We start from the raw sequence: 16,536 nt of genomic DNA, 5'->3' as shown, positions 1-16,536 counted from the left end.
CCCCCCCCCCATCCTTGTCGAGGGCGCACCTATCTACAGGGTCCGTAAGATTTTGGACATGCGTCCTCGGGGCCGTGGTCATCAGTACCTAGTAGATTGGGAGGGGTACGGTCCTGAGGAAAGGAGTTGGGTTCCCTCTCGGGACGTGCTGGACCGTTCGCTGATCGATGATTTCCTCCGTTGCCGCCAGGTTTCCTCCTCGAGTGCGCCAGGAGGCGCTCGGTGAGTGGGGGGGTACTGTCATGTATTGTCATATTATGTCTTGTTCCTGTTCTTTCTCTTCACTCCGTTTCCCTCTGCTGGTCGTATTAGGTTACCTTCTCTTCCTCTCCTTCCCCCAGCTGTTCCTCATCTTCTCTAACTACCTCGTTCACTCTTTTCCCACCTGTTCCCTTTTTCCCTCTGATTAGGTCTCTATTTCTCTCTCTGTTCCTGCTTCTTTCTTTGTCAGATTCTCGTTTGAGTTTCTCATGCCAGAACCAAACTATCGTCTTGTTTGCTTCACCCTTGTCCCATCCTGTCGGAATCTGCCTGTTCTTCTGATGCTACGTGTGATCAGGTACCTCTGTCCGCTACGACCCGCGCCTACCCAGAGAGACCAGCAGTCTGTCGCCGCAACCCAGCTATTCTCCTCTGCTGCTAAGAAGGGGACTCTTTTGTAAATATCAGAAGGAATTTCTGTTTCATTTGTCGCCCTCTCTGAGGGTTGTCTATTTTGCCATTTTTCTACATCTGAAGAGGATCTATGTCTTCCCTGTGTTTTTACATTAAAGGACTCTTATTTTGTTAAACCACTTTTGGGTCCTCACTCAAGTTCACAACAAGGAAGGTATGTTTGAGGCTCAATTTAACTGCATGCTGTGAACAGTAGTCTCAATACAGAAATCTTCACAGTAGATAGACCGTTCACTACAAATTATTATCTCCATAGCATTAAAGTGACAACATTTACTGATGGCATGTCTACGTTTATATCCTCTGCTTCCCTTGAGTTCTGCTTTCAGTAGGATATTTAAACATATGCTGTACTTAGTACACACCCATGAGCATGCATGCAAAGACACCTGCACGCACACACACATTAACACACACACACACACGCTAACACACACACACACACACACAAAGCGGCAGCTCTACCCTTTAGCTCAGTGCGAATGTTGCCTGTAATCCATGGCTTCTGGTTGGGGTATGTACGTACAGTCACTATGGTGACAACGTCCTCGATGCACTTATTGATAAAGCCAGTGACTGATGTGGTGTACTCCTCAATGACATCGGACGAATCCCGGAACATATTCCATTCTGTGCTAGCAAAACAGTCCTGTAGTATAGCATCTGCTTCATCTGGCCACTTTTTTATAGACAAAGTCACTGGTGCTTCCTGCTTACATTTTTGCTTGTAAGCAGGAATCAGGAGGATAGAGTTATGGTCAGATTTGCCAAATGGAGGGCGAGGGAGAGCTTTGTATGTGTCTGTGTGTGGTGTAGAGGTGGTGTAGATTTTTTCCCTCTGGTTGCACATGTAACATATTGATAGAAATTTGGTAAAACTGATTTAAGTTTCCCTGCGTTAAAGTCACCGGCTACTTGGAGTGCCGCCTCTGGATGAGCGTTTTCCTGTTTGCTTATGGCGGAATACAGCTCATTTAGTGCGGTTTTAGTTCCAACCTTGCTCTGTGGTGGTATGTAGACAGCTACGAAAAATACAGATGAAAACTCTCTGGGTAAATAGTGTGGTCTACAGCTTATCATAAGATACTCAACCTCAGGTGAGCAAAACTTTGAGACTTCCTTAGATATCGTGCACCGACTGTTGTTTACATAAATTCATTGGCCCCCGCCCCGTGTCTTACCAGAGGCTGCTGTTTTGTCTTTCCAACAGAGTGTATAACCTACCAGCTCTATGTTTTTAATGTCGTCGTTCATCCACAACTTGGTGAAGCATAAAATATTAGTTTTTAATGTCCTGTTGGTAGGATATATGTGCTTTCAGTTCATCCAATTTATTTTCTACCTCTTGAACATTAGCTAGCAGAATGGAGGGCAAGGGCAGATTAGCCACTCATCGCCTGGTCCTCACAAGGTCCTGGTCCTCTTTTGCCTCAATCTCCGTTTCCTTCTCCAGCAAATCTCCAAGAAAAATTCTTTGTCCAGATTGAGGTGAGCAATCCCAGTTCTGATGTTTAGAAGCTCTTTTTGGTCATAGGAGACGGTAGCAGCAACATTATGTACAAAACAAATTACGAACAACACAAAAAAAACTATCAAAATACGTAGTATGATTAGTTGAGGGCCGATAAGACAGCAGCCCTACCCATCGGCGCCATCACCTGTCACCTCACCTGAGGGGAGTTAGAGGAGTCTCTGGTTACGTAGTAGAAACTGTGGTATGGGGCCTTGGAAGCTAGGCATACTGTAGAATGTTAACTTCAAGGATTTAGGGAAAACCTCAAGGATCATTCAGAAAATGTCCTATTCCTTTGGGCCAACAATGCTGTATGTTTTTATTTTCTTTATCAGACGAGCACACACACACACACACACACACACACACACACACACACACACACACACACACACACACACACACTTAGAGTGCATTCATCATAGTAGTAATCATGTTTGGTAATAGCATTTGCTAACATACAGCTTGTTCTATGCTAGGAATCAATACAGCTCTCTTAGTAGCAGTGATGTCATGTCTGACTGATTAGTGCAGGGGTGTAATACAAACATCCACCTATTTGGCTCTCACTAAACACGTCCCCCTTTCATTAGGCACTGCAGCACCATCCTGTCTTCGCAGGACAGACACACACTCCGCTTCATCAGCATTCAGTCATGATGGATATGGGCTAATCAATGTCCACTCTCCAGTCTGTCAGTTAGAATCTGCCCAAACACACAGCCACTCAACCCTGAAGGCTGCCAGTACTGGCCTTATGTCATTGTATTTTTATTCTCTTAGAAAGACGTTATGTTTGGAAATGTTATGAATCTTTGTTGCTAGAGTGTCCTTTCTACCATACTGTATCTGGGGCAAAGGAATAAGGGAGACTGTAAGGATACTAGACTAAAATGGATAGGCTAGCTGAAGAGTGCTCCAAGTCTATTATCCATATGGTATGATAGATAGACTTAACACACTTCACCCATGCTAGTCACATCTGGTCACATTTAGTGGGATTGGCAGGCCAAAGACATGTACTGTGAACTGATCATCTTTCTTACCAACTTCCAGGGAAATGGAAAGCTAGAAGGAACATTTATGTACAGTAATGTTTACCTCTTTTAGAACCCTCCCAAATTGCTTCATTGATCACAATAATCTCATAATCAATTGCATATGGCAATATTTAAAGGGAGAGAAATGTAAGAACATGTTGTGATGTGGGTCCGGGAAGCTGTCTGGCAACTTTCAAACTACCCTTTACTTTACTCTGCGGTCCGACTCATCCCAAACCATCTCAATTTGGTTGAGGTTGGGGGATTGTGGAGGCCAGGTCATCTGATGCAGCAATCCATCACTCTCCTTTTTGGTAAAATAGCCCTTACACAGCCCGGAGGTGTGTTTGGGTCATTGTCCTGTTGAAAAACTAATGATAGTACCACTAAGCGCAAACCAGATGGGATGGTGTGTCACTGCAGAATGCTATGGTAGCCATGCTGGTTTAGTATGTCTTGAATTCTAAATAAATCACAGAGAGTGTCACCAGCAAAGCACCCCCACCCCTTCACACCTCCTCCACGCTTCACGGTGGGAACCACACATGCGGAGATCATCCGTTCACCTACTCTGCGTCTCACAAAGACACAGCGGTTGGAACCAAAATCTCAAATTTGGACAGATTTCCACTTGATGTGTCTTTTAGTAGTGGTTTCTTTGCAGCAATTCGACAATGACGTCTGATTCATGCAGTCTCCTCTGAACAGCTGATGTTGAGATGTGTCTGTTGCTTGAACTCTGTGAAGCATTTATTTGGGCTGCAATCTGAGGTGCAGTTAACTCTAATGAACTTATCCTCTGCAGCAGAGGTAACTCTGGGTCTTCCTTTACTGTGGCGGTCCTCATGAGAGACCGTTTTATCATAGTGCTTGATGGTTTTTGTGACTGCACTAGCTCTTGAAATGTTCCACATTGACTTACCTTCATGTCTTAAAGTAATGATGGACTGTCATTTCCCTGTCCTTATTTGAGCTGTTCTTGCCATAATATGGACTTGGTCTTTTACCAAATAGGGCTATCTTCTGTATTCCACTCCTACCTTGTCACAACACAACTGATTGGCTCAAACGCATTAAGAAGGAAATAAATTCCACAAAATAACTTTTAACAAGGCACACCTGTTAATTGAAATGCATTCCAGGTGACTACCTCATGAAGCTGGTTGAGAGAATACAAAGAGTGTGCAAAACTGTCATCAATGCATAGGGTGGCTACTTTGAAGAATCTCAAATATAAAATATATTTTGATTTGTTTAACCCTTTTTTTGGTTACTACATGATGCCATATGTGTAGAACCGAGTAAAAATAAAGAAAAACCCTTGAATGAGTAGGTGTCCAAACTTTTGACTGGTACTGTATGTGATGTAGTATGCAAATTTCAGGACCACCTTTGGCTCATTAATGCTACTTTCAGAACTACTGGCTAAATTATACAAAAGTACCGGAGAATCTCTTTAAAGGATGGAATCACAACACGCTACCACTGATAGATGCAGCAAACCATGCTAAAAGAGCTTTTGAAGGGAACAGGTCAATTGTATTAATTCCTTACTAAGAGTATATGGGGTCATATGACATTCTAAAATGTATTTGTCAGGTTATTTTACTTTCTTGTTTGTATCCAATGTTGGCCTTGAAGATGAACTCCCCCTGTCGGTATCGGGAAAGAAAACACATCGTTGTATTTCCTCTTGTAACGTTAGGTTACAGTTTGGACATTTAAAGAAAGACAACAGAAACACTAGATTAGAAAAGGGCATTTAGCCAAAGCATTAGTAACCTTCCTATTCAGTAAAACAGAATAGGTAAAACAAACTGCCTACGAAGGAAGAGAAAAAATATCTAAGAGCCATGAAATTACTGTTCTGGACCTTGAATGATGTTTCCTAATCATTTACAAAACATTTTCATTATTACATGGCTAAGGTTGATGGGGTAGCAGGCATGAGTTGATCTTTGTAAACTAGCCACTTTTCATCATGTACATTACTTCTACCAGAAACTCTGGCTGAACTAGGACAGCTTCCAGATACTGTGCACATCTCAGCAGCTACCAGCAGGCTCATTATAAAACCAATTAAACGGTCCTCCTCTCATTACGAACTGTGAGGCTTAAGAGAGATTGAGGACCTGATGTAGTCCCACAGGGCCAAAGCCCAAGCAACCCTGTTTTAGATTATAAACTCATGTATAAATGGACTGAAATCAAACTCTGGGCCAGTCAAATAGTCACTATTTCCTCTGAGATAATACATTGGACCTTGTTCACTGTGGTTGCTCCTGGTCAATTTCCTAATGCCCAGCTTAATACCGCTGGCACAATATCTCTCTGGGCAATTTCGGTTTTATTTCCAATTTTGCAAGTGGAACTCATACAAGCGCTGGTTTCTGTGAATGAAATAGAGAGTGTGAAATGGAATGAAAGCTGACTCCACCTTGTGTGGGATTGTGGTAAGAGAGAGAGAGGATGAGGGGGCAGGGAACCACGAAATAGATGAAGAGTTACAGAGGCTTTACTGGATACAACTTTCTATTGAGTGACTGGTTAGGGGGATGACAGTGTCAAATCAATGGTGGACAGAGCTGGTTAAATGACAAACGGAGCAGAGTGGACACTGTGATCCTAATGGTCCTTCTGATAGAATCCCCTGACCGTGTCCCTAAATGACTGCAGCGCTGGGGCTGCTTGCCAGGCTTTGGTCTCTTTGTCACAGAAGATATTTCGCCGGTAGGATTCTCCCATCTCAGTCCATGAGGTGTTTTTCACTCTATCTTTATGGTGGGGACCCCAGCCTTTAGGAGAGGGCTGCTGAATGGAAGGTGGAAGGGTTGATTAATTGGTGCTGTTTTTGAGCCCAGGGGATCCAATCATGTAATCAGTTTCTATTGATTCCTGCTGTGTCTATTGAGAGAGTGTTGTGGGCCTGCCAGTGGCTGTGTACACTGGCCTGGCATGCAGGGAGATTTGCTGCAGTCCAACCTGATCTTGGTCCTGCAGACTTGTACTGTCCAGATAACCAGAATGGAGGATATGTAGTTTATTATGGGCTTCGTACATCTGCCCCCTAATTGTCTATCCCTCTGCAAAGTCTCCTGTCATTCTGTATTTAGATGAGTATCTTCTTAATATGAGAAAGCATTTCCACTTCACAGCAGTTACATAGGTTTAATCAGCCAGTTGATATTATCATGCTGAATTCTAAGCAACCATTAAACTGGAGATAGTATAGCTAATGAGGATCCTTTTTTCTCAGTTGTCCAACTTATTGTTGTCTTTTAAGTCTCAGGGTATATCAATTTACATTTTCAGATGTGATAATAATGTACTGTTACTGTATGAAGTCATTCAGATTTCTGACATCACCTACTAATGAGGAAAATGTGTATTGATGAAAATGGACAGAAAGGGGTTGGGGAAGGGAATCCAATTCTCTCTTTGTATGTGTGTGCCTATCCGCCAGCATGCTTTTAATGCACCCCAAAAGATGGTGGCTTGAAGTTGTGCCAAAGTTAAATGAATCTTTAGTCTGGTTTAATTGAAAACCAGCCAGAAACATGCTATCCCCGGTAACATAATGAACTAATTACAAAGCTGAGCTAAGAGTACAGTACTCCATAGGTTTGTTTGGTCAAAACCATCACTATTTTAGCATACAGATGTAATTGACCAGCCCTATGTCTGTCTCTCTGTCCTCCAGGTCCGAGTGGATGGGTCTCCTGAGGGCGGGGGGCAGTATGAGACCCTGACCGTGATGACAGAAGGTGGTCCTATCCTCCGAGACATGGCCTTCTCTCTGGACTGCAACTCTCTCTACATCATGTCTGACAATCAGGTGAGGAATCTCCCATTCCCTACTGTAACAGAAATGTTTATAAGTTAACAAGATCCTTTCCCTTGAATATGAATACAATGATGTATGTACTTCATGGGTTTAGAGTTGTGATGAAAATAATCATTAATTAATTTATGACTAGCCAACATTATTTGGGCTGAGGGTTATGTGTATAATATCACAATATTACCACAATAATCGAAAATAGTAAAGATTAATTGGAACTCAAGCAAATATCTGAAATATTTGAAATTGTGCTCTCCTTCACACATCGTGGTACTACTTTTTTTTATGTATCTCTCATATTATATGTCAACTCCATGTTGGGGTTGTGTGTAAGATATGCAGGGCATGTTGGGGTTGTGTGTAAGATATGCAGGCCATGTTGGGGTTGTGTGTAAGATATGCAGGGCATGTTGGGGTTGTGTGTAAGATATGCAGGCCATGTTGGGGTTGTGTGTAAGATATGCAGGGCATGTTGGGGTTGTGTGTAAGATATGCAGGACATGTTGGGGTTGTGTGTAAGATATGCAGGGCATGTTGGGGTTGTGTGTAAGATATGCAGGGCATGTTGGGGTTGTGTGTAAGATATGCAGGCCATGTTGGGGTTGTGTGTAAGATATGCAGGGCATGTTGGGGTTGTGTGTAAGATATGCAGGCCATGTTGGGGTTGTGTGTAAGATATGCAGGGCATGTTGGGGTTGTGTGTAAGATATGCAGGACATGTTGGGGTTGTGTGTAAGATATGCAGGGCATGTTGGGGTTGTGTGTAAGATATGCAGGGCATGTTGGGGTTGTGTGTAAGATATGCAGGGCATGTTGGGGTTGTGTGTAAGATATGCAGGGCATGTTGGGGTTGTGTGTAAGATATGCAGGGCATGTTGGGGTTGTGTGTAAGATATGCAGGGCATGTTGGGGTTGTGTGTAAGATATGCAGGGCATGTTGGGGTTGTGTGTAAGATATGCAGGGCATGTTGGGGTTGTGTGTAAGATATGCAGGGCATGTTGGGGTTGTGTGTAAGATATGCAGGGCATGTTGGGGTTGTGTGTAAGATATGCAGGCAAATGTGGGGTTGTGTGTAAGATATGCAGGGCATGTTGGGTTGTGTAAGATATGCAGGGCATGTTGGGGTTGTGTGTAAGATATGCAGGCATGTTGGGGTTGTGTGTAAGATATGCAGGGCATGTTGGGGTTGTGTGTAAGATATGCAGGGCATGTTGGGGTTGTGTGTAAGATATGCAGGGCATGTTGGGGTTGTGTGTAAGATATGCAGGGCATGTTGGGGTTGTGTGTAAGATATGCAGGGCATGTTGGGGTTGTGTGTAAGATATGCAGGGCATGTTGGGGTTGTGTGTAAGATATGCAGGGCATGTTGGGGTTGTGTGTAAGATATGCAGGGCATGTTGGGGTTGTGTGTAAGATATGCAGGGCATGTTGGGGTTGTGTGTAAGATATGCAGGGCATGTTGGGGTTGTGTGTAAGATATGCAGGGCATGTTGGGGTTGTGTGTAAGATATGCAGGGCATGTTGGGGTTGTGTGTAAGATATGCAGGGCATGTTGGGGTTGTGTGTAAGATATGCAGGGCATGTTGGGGTTGTGTGTAAGATATGCAGGGCATGTTGGGGTTGTGTGTAAGATATGCAGGGCATGTTGGGGTTGTGTGTAAGATATGCAGGGCATGTTGGGGTTGTGTGTAAGATATGCAGGCCATGTTGGGGTTGTGTGTAAGATATGCAGGCCATGTTGGGGTTGTGTGTAAGATATGCAGGGCATGTTGGGGTTGTGTGTAAGATATGCAGGGCATGTTGGGGTTGTGTGTAAGATATGCAGGGCATGTTGGGGTTGTGTGTAAGATATGCAGGGCATGTTGGGGTTGTGTGTAAGATATGCAGGACATGTTGGGGTTGTGTGTAAGATATGCAGGGCATGTTGGGGTTGTGTGTAAGATATGCAGGGCATGTTGGGGTTGTGTGTAAGATATGCAGGCCATGTTGGGGTTGAGTGTAAGATATGCAGGGCATGTTGGGGTTGTGTGTAAGATATGCAGGGCATGTTGGGGTTGTGTGTAAGATATGCAGGCCATGTTGGGGTTGTGTGTAAGATATGCAGGGCATGTTGGGGTTGTGTGTAAGATATGCAGGCCATGTTGGGGTTGTGTGTAAGATATGCAGGGCATGTTGGGGTTGTGTGTAAGATATGCAGGGCATGTTGGGGTTGTGTGTAAGATATGCAGGGCATGTTGGGGTTGTGTGTAAGATATGCAGGCCATGTTGGGGTTGTGTGTAAGATATGCAGGGCATGTTGGGGTTGTGTGTAAGATATGCAGGGCATGTTGGGGTTGTGTGTAAGATATGCAGGGCATGTTGGGGTTGTGTGTAAGATATGCAGGGCATGTTGGGGTTGTGTGTAAGATATGCAGGGCATGTTGGGGTTGTGTGTAAGATATGCAGGGCATGTTGGGGTTGTGTGTAAGATATTCAGGGCATGTTGGGGTTGTGTGTAAGATATGCAGGCCATGTTGGGGTTGTGTGTAAGATATGCAGGCCATGTTGGGGTTGTGTGTAAGATATGCAGGCCATGTTGGGGTTGTGTGTAAGATATGCAGGCCATGTTGGGGTTGTGTGTAAGATATGCAGGGCATGTTGGGGTTGTGTGTAAGATATGCAGGCCATGTTGGGGTTGTGTGTAAGATATGCAGGGCATGTTGGGGTTGTGTGTAAGATATGCAGGGCATGTTGGGGTTGTGTGTAAGATATGCAGGGCATGTTGGGGTTGTGTGTAAGATATGCAGGGCATGTTGGGGTTGTGTGTAAGATATGCAGGCCATGTTGGGGTTGTGTGTAAGATATGCAGGCCATGTTGGGGTTGTGTGTAAGATATGCAGGGCATGTTGGGGTTGTGTGTAAGATATGCAGGCCATGTTGGGTTGTGTGTAAGATATGCAGGCCATGTTGGGGTTGTGTGTAAGATATGCAGGCCATGTTGGGGTTGTGTGTAAGATATGCAGGCCATGTTGGGGTTGTGTGTAAGATATGCAGGCCATGTTGGGGTTGTGTGTAAGATATGCAGGCCATGTTGGGGTTGTGTGTAAGATATGCAGGCCATGTTGGGGTTGTGTGTAAGATATGCAGGCCATGTTGGGGTTGTGTGTAAGATATGCAGGCCATGTTGGGGTTGTGTGTAAGATATGCAGGGCATGTTGGGGTTGTGTGTAAGATATGCAGGGCATGTTGGGGTTGTGTGTAAGATATGCAGGGCATGTTGGGGTTGTGTGTAAGATATGCAGGGCATGTTGGGGTTGTGTGTAAGATATGCAGGGCATGTTGGGGTTGTGTGTAAGATATGCAGGGCATGTTGGGGTTGTGTGTAAGATATGCAGGGCATGTTGGGGTTGTGTGTAAGATATGCAGGGCATGTTGGGGTTGTGTGTAAGATATGCAGGGCATGTTGGGGTTGTGTGTAAGATATACAGGGCATGTTGGGGTTGTGTGTAAGATATGCAGGGCATGTTGGGGTTGAGTGTAAGATATGCAGGGCATGTTGGGGTTGTGTGTAAGATATGCAGGGCATGTTGGGGTTGTGTGTAAGATATGCAGGGCATGTTGGGGTTGTGTGTAAGATATGCAGGGCATGTTCAGACAGAAGGACACATGCTCTAATTACTCATCCATGTGCACCGACTACGATGCCTCACGCATCCCATAGAAAACCATACGACTTCCATGCATCTTAAACTATGCTACACACACTCCATAGAAAACCATTAGAGACATTTCCTTGGTTTGTAGGTGTCATATGGTGTTCTCCAATTGGACAAGCATCACATCAGCTAGCAGAGCACTTGTTGTTGGCTGAAGTCCTCTGGACTCATTGGGAGATAAGAGGGAACAGTGGTAATCACTTTTAACTCAAGTGATTATTCTGGCTCATTCACATGGCACTGTGTAATGGGATTAGATTTCAGTGCGACCAAAAGCCCTGCTATCATTGCTACACTCACTTGTCTCCCGACTGTTGGAATGTATTTTTAAACTAAACTGAAGGACAAAGAGGCAGAGGGTGTTTGGACAATACAGCCAGCATAAATTAGTTAAATGTGCCTAGAAATATCCTATAAACGTCATGTGAAGGCTCAAATAAGGTTTTTAAGAAATGAGAGAGAAACGTGCACAGGCATTGTACAGAAGTGTCTCTTGATACAAATCAAGGCAGCACTTCCTGGAGTGTGATGGTCAGGAAGAGACAAGACATCACTTATTGATGAGCCTTGGTTGTTCAAGGAGAGACATATTCTCCCTTCAAGGAGATAGTCTCCCCATTTTGACTGTATTATGAGAACATGGACGCATGTAACCAACAAACCAGGCCATGGCCATGCACTCTCTCTCTCCTAATATTGGAACCATACCGACTGCTTGTGGCTTTTGGCCCTTAAGAACCAGGAAGGTGAAAATACTTTCTCCCTCTCATTTCAATCAGGCCTTCCTAGAGCTTAGAGAGGAATTCCAGGAGGAGAGGAGCTTGCTGGGCTGCTCTCTCAGATTTCCTGCTTTTCCAGCCGATGCCAGAGTAGGGGGATTTGGGGATTTCTCTGAGCCAAACAATAGAGAAATGATGTGGAATCAAGAGCGAGGCACAGATAGATTTGGCTGAGATCAGGCGACCTTCGCAGAATAACAATGAGCCTCTCTTTCTCAGCAGACAGGGCAAGCATGATGATGCAGAGTGGAGAGGAATGGAGTGAGTGTGTGTAATAGTTTCTGTTTAATGTCCTCTGGTTGATTATTTATTGAAAGATCTATCCCTGCTTCACGTGTATTGTCCAAACAGACACACTCTCTATTGAATTGTAATGGTCTACATCAGGGATGGGCAACTTTGATGGGGGTGGTGGCCACAAAAAAACAGAACTCATGAGGGGCCGCAGTGGCATCCCCACTTCACATGCAAAACATTTTAGGTGCCCCTTTCGTGACAGCAAAGAGCAAACACATTTTTGTTCTAAAGTTAATTTCCTGCAATTCTACTCATTTTGCCAGAGTAAAACTCACGGATGACTAGTAAAACTCAAACCAAGTTTATTCACCCACTGGGTCACACAGCTGTACAAGACAGACATGTTTACACAAGCACATATACCTTCCTCTTATGCTGAGTCTCCTCCTTGCACATCTGGACAGCCAATACATCTCTATTGCTAGACAGGACTTTAGTGGTAACTGTTCTGTCTCACTTCATCTGACCTGACCTCGGCCCAAATTTCTCACTCCTCCCCAACTCATGGCTGTCCTACCTTATCTGTTGACTGAAACCAGACTGTGGCCCTTCTCCTCTCCATAGGATACCTGATATTTAACAATAACATGTTCTGACAGAATCTAAACTTTCTCATTCAGTAAATTTCCATACCCTCAGTTATAATATGGTAACATGAATAGGGATATTTCAAGTTTAGAAGTTAGTACCCAACAGGTTGGAGGCAAATGTTTGCAGTTTTTAATATGATAACTGATGATTAATATATACATACAGTTGAAGTCAGAAGTTTACATAAACCTTGGCCAAATACATTTAAACTCAGCTTTTCACAATTCCTGACATTTAATCCTAGTAAAAATTCTCTGTCTTAGGTCAGTTAGGATCACCACTTTATTTTAAGAATGTGACATGTCAGAATAATAGTAGAGAGAATGATTTATATCAGCTTTCATTTCCTTCATCACATTCCCAGTGGGTCAGAAGTTTACATACACTCAATTAGTATTTTCTTGGTCTTGTCTGATTTATTTTGATTTTCCCATGATGTCAAGTAAAGAGGCACTGAGTTTGAAGGTAGACCTTGAAATACATCCACATGTACACCTCCAATTGACTCAAATGATGTCAATTAGCCTATCAGAAGCTTCTAAAGCCATGACATCATTTTCTGGAATTTTCCAAGCTGTTTAAAGGCCCAGTCAACTTTGTGTATGTAAACGTCTGACCCACTGGAATTGTGATACAGTGAACTTTAGGTGAAATAATCTGTCTGTAAACAATTGTTGGAAAAATGTATTATGTCATGCACAAAGTAGATGTCCTAACCGACTTGCCAAAACTAGTTTGTTAACGAGAAATTTGTGGAGTGGTTGAAAAACGAGTTTTAATGACTCCAACCTAAGTGTATGTAAACTTCCGACTTCAACTGTATATATATATATATATATATATATATATACATATATATACGGCCTTTATATATATATATAAATAAATTGGTCAGCCAGCAGGCCACCAGTTGCCCATCCCTGGTCTACATCATGGGGCCAGAGGTTTAAAGCTGCACCATAACAAGCGTGTCACGTTCGTCATAACGAGGAGACCAAGGTGCAGCGTGATATGAATACATTCCTCTTTAATGAAAGAGAACACTGAACTAAACAAAAACCGTGACGCTACATATAACGAGTGCTGACATGCAACTAACCATAGACAATAACCCACAAAACCAGAATGGAAAATGGGAACCTAAATAGGATCCCCAATCAGAGACAACGATAAACAGCTGTCTCTGACTGGGAACCAATTCAGGCCACCATAGACCTACATATACCTAGATGTACCAAACCCCATAGATATACAAAAAACCCTAGACAGGGAAACACACATACCACCCTCTTCACACCCTGACCTAACCAAATTAATAAAGAAGACAAAGATAACTAAGGTCAGGGCGTGACAAAGTGTTATTACAGTTAATCACTCAGAGGGAATACAACCTGTATTGGCTATAAGGCAATCTCTCAAAGTGCTATGCTGTAAAATGTGAAATTCCTCATCCCCCGGTTTCACATTTGCTTGTTTTGTGTGTAACTTAATTTTCAAGAGTACATTTTTGGGGGGGGAAACATTAGATAATGAATTCTCCTCTTGATCAGTATAACCAACCTGAAGGCAATAGCTATAACCCAGGTGAAATGTCACATCATCATGCACATACAGTACACATAGTCATTAAACATTATAGGCTGACTGTAGTGCTTAAAGAGCAGGGCTCTCCAACCCTGTTCCTGGAGAGCTAACATCCTGTAGGTGTTTTCTTCAACCCTAATCTAGTGATCATTATTCTATTAATTAGCTGATTGATGAGATGAATCAGGTTAGTTACAACTGGGGTTCAATCGAAACCTACAGGAGGGTAGCTCTCCAGGAACAGGGTTGGAGACCCCTGCTATAGAGGCACCCATGACCTGTCTTGTCAAGGGCTAAAGGCAGAGGAGAAAATGCTTCATATCTGTGCTATTTGTTGAGCTGGCTGGTCTTTTTTTTGTGTGAGTTTGTTTGGACAGGGAGGGTTATCAGTCTCTGTCTGGGCTTCCACCTAACCCATCATTAGACCTTTTGTTATCCCTGTAAAGGGGTCAGCAGCTGTGAAAACAACAGGTCAGGGAGGAGAGGAGATAAACCTCTAGCCATGTCCATCAGGGCCCTTTGTTCTCCCACCCACCTGCACCCAGCAGATCGATGGGTCAGATAATAAGCTGATGGTTGACGGATATGGTCAGCTGGATTTACATTTAACAGTAATTAATAGAGACAACTTTTAAAGGCAAAGGAGAAATCACATTATTGCAGACAAAGCACTGTTGTGCTTTTAGTGCGTTTTCATTGAAGAGAACACAAATCTCTATAATCTGAAAACATGTTAAATTACAGATAAATCTGAATGAAAGTGGTAGTGATAGTAGGCTGATACGATAAGCCTTACTTTCATAGGCATTACATGTGCCTAGCATCGCTGTAAGGACCGATTCAGACTTAGGAAATGTAGGCATTTCCTATGCACTTTTCAGTATTGAAATTCAGATTTACCTTATTCAGTCGCGTAACACGCTCTGCAGGTGTGGTTACCTTCCGCGCACTGAATACATTTCATTAAACTGCTGAAAACCCTCCTACTTGCTGGCCAACAGATTTTCTCGTGGAGTTTTCATTCAATAGGGTTTTCTGCGTTTATTTTCAGCAAACTTAACATGTGTAAATATTTGTATGAACATAACAAAATATTGCAACGGAGACATAAACTGAACAAGTTCCACAGACATTTGACTAACAGAAATGGAATAATGTGTCCCTGAACAAAGGGGGGGTCAAAATCAAAAGTAACAGTCAGTATATGGTGTGGCCACCAGCTGCATTAATTACTGCAGTGCATCTCCTCCTCATGGACTGTACCAGATTTGCCAGTTCTTGCTGTGAAATGCTACCCCACTCTTCCACCAAGGCACCTGCAAGTTTCCGGATATTTCTGGGGGGAATGGCCCTAGCCCTCATCCTCCAATCCAACAGGTCCCAGACGCGCTCAATGGGATTGAGATCCGGGGCTCTTTGCTGGCCATGGTAGAACACTGACAATCCTGTCTTGCAGGAAATCACACACAAAACAAGCAGTATGGCAATGACGAGACAGCCTATAGGGAGGAGGTCAGAGACCTGGCCGGGTGGTGCCAGAATAACAACCTATCCCTCAACGTAACCAAGACTAAGGAGATGATTGTGGACTACAGGAAAAGGAACACGAGCACGTCCCCATTTTCATCGATGGGGCTGTAGTGGAGCAGGTTGAGAGATTCAAATTCCTTGGTGTCCACATCAATAACAAACTAGATTGGTCCAAACACACCAAGACAGTCGTGAAGAGGGCACGACAAAGCCTATTCCCCCTCAGGAAACTAAAAGGATTTGGCATGGGTCCTCAGATCCTCAAAAGGTTCTACAGCTGCAACATCGAGAGCATCCTGACTACTTGCATCACTGCCTGGTACGGCAATTGCTCAGCCTCCGACTGCAAGGCACTACAGAGCGTAGTGCGTATGGGCCAGTACATCACTGGGGCAAAGCTGCCTGCCATCCAGGACCTCTAAACCAGGCGGTGTCAGAGGAAGGCCCTGAAAATTGTCAAAGACCCCAGCCACCCCAGTCATAGACTGTTCTCTCTACTACCGCATGGCAAACAGTACCGGAGTGCCAAGTCTAGGACAAAAAGGCTTCTGAACAGTTTTTACCCCCAAGCCATAAGACTCCTGAACAGGTAATCAAATGGCTACCTGGACTATTTGCATTGTGTCCCACCACCCGCCAACCCCTCTTTTTACGCTTCTGCTACTCTCTGTTTATCTTATATGCATAGTCACTTTAACTATACATTAATGTACATGTAACAGTACTCTTCTTGCATTGTGTACAATCAGTCATTGACACGGAACTCCAACATGTATTACCAGTCATGTAGATTTATTCTGATAGGAACGGCACAAAATTGCACGTCATGCAATGCACGGCTCACCATCCAACTCTGCACTCACGCACTGTAAAAAATATATGAACCCCCCCCCACCAGACAGAGTAAGTTGCTAGCTAGTACTGGCTCCCTGGTGTGAGTGTATACGGCGAGGCATCCCGTAGACACAGAAATAGTTGTTCCACAACTGA

The 16,536-nt window shown here is 43.7% G+C and overlaps 1 protein-coding gene across 2 annotated transcripts in view; it reads left to right on the top strand.

Annotated features, from left to right (window-relative positions):
- Positions 1 to 16,536, top strand: part of LOC109875834 (plexin-A2-like) — a 77,640-nt gene that overhangs the window by 22,507 nt on the left and 38,597 nt on the right. For both annotated transcript variants that reach the window (XM_031809651.1, XM_031809656.1), the window contains exon 4: positions 6,929 to 7,063. In XM_031809651.1, coding sequence (XP_031665511.1) covers positions 6,929 to 7,063 — 135 coding nt within the window. The remainder of the gene's footprint in view (positions 1 to 6,928; positions 7,064 to 16,536) is intronic.

This window comes from Oncorhynchus kisutch, linkage group LG1 (assembly GCF_002021735.2).
Source record: "Oncorhynchus kisutch isolate 150728-3 linkage group LG1, Okis_V2, whole genome shotgun sequence".
NCBI classification, from domain to species: Eukaryota; Metazoa; Chordata; class Actinopteri; order Salmoniformes; family Salmonidae; genus Oncorhynchus; species Oncorhynchus kisutch.
Note: the sequence above shows the minus strand (reverse complement) of the source record. Positions and strands in the feature narration are given on the sequence as shown.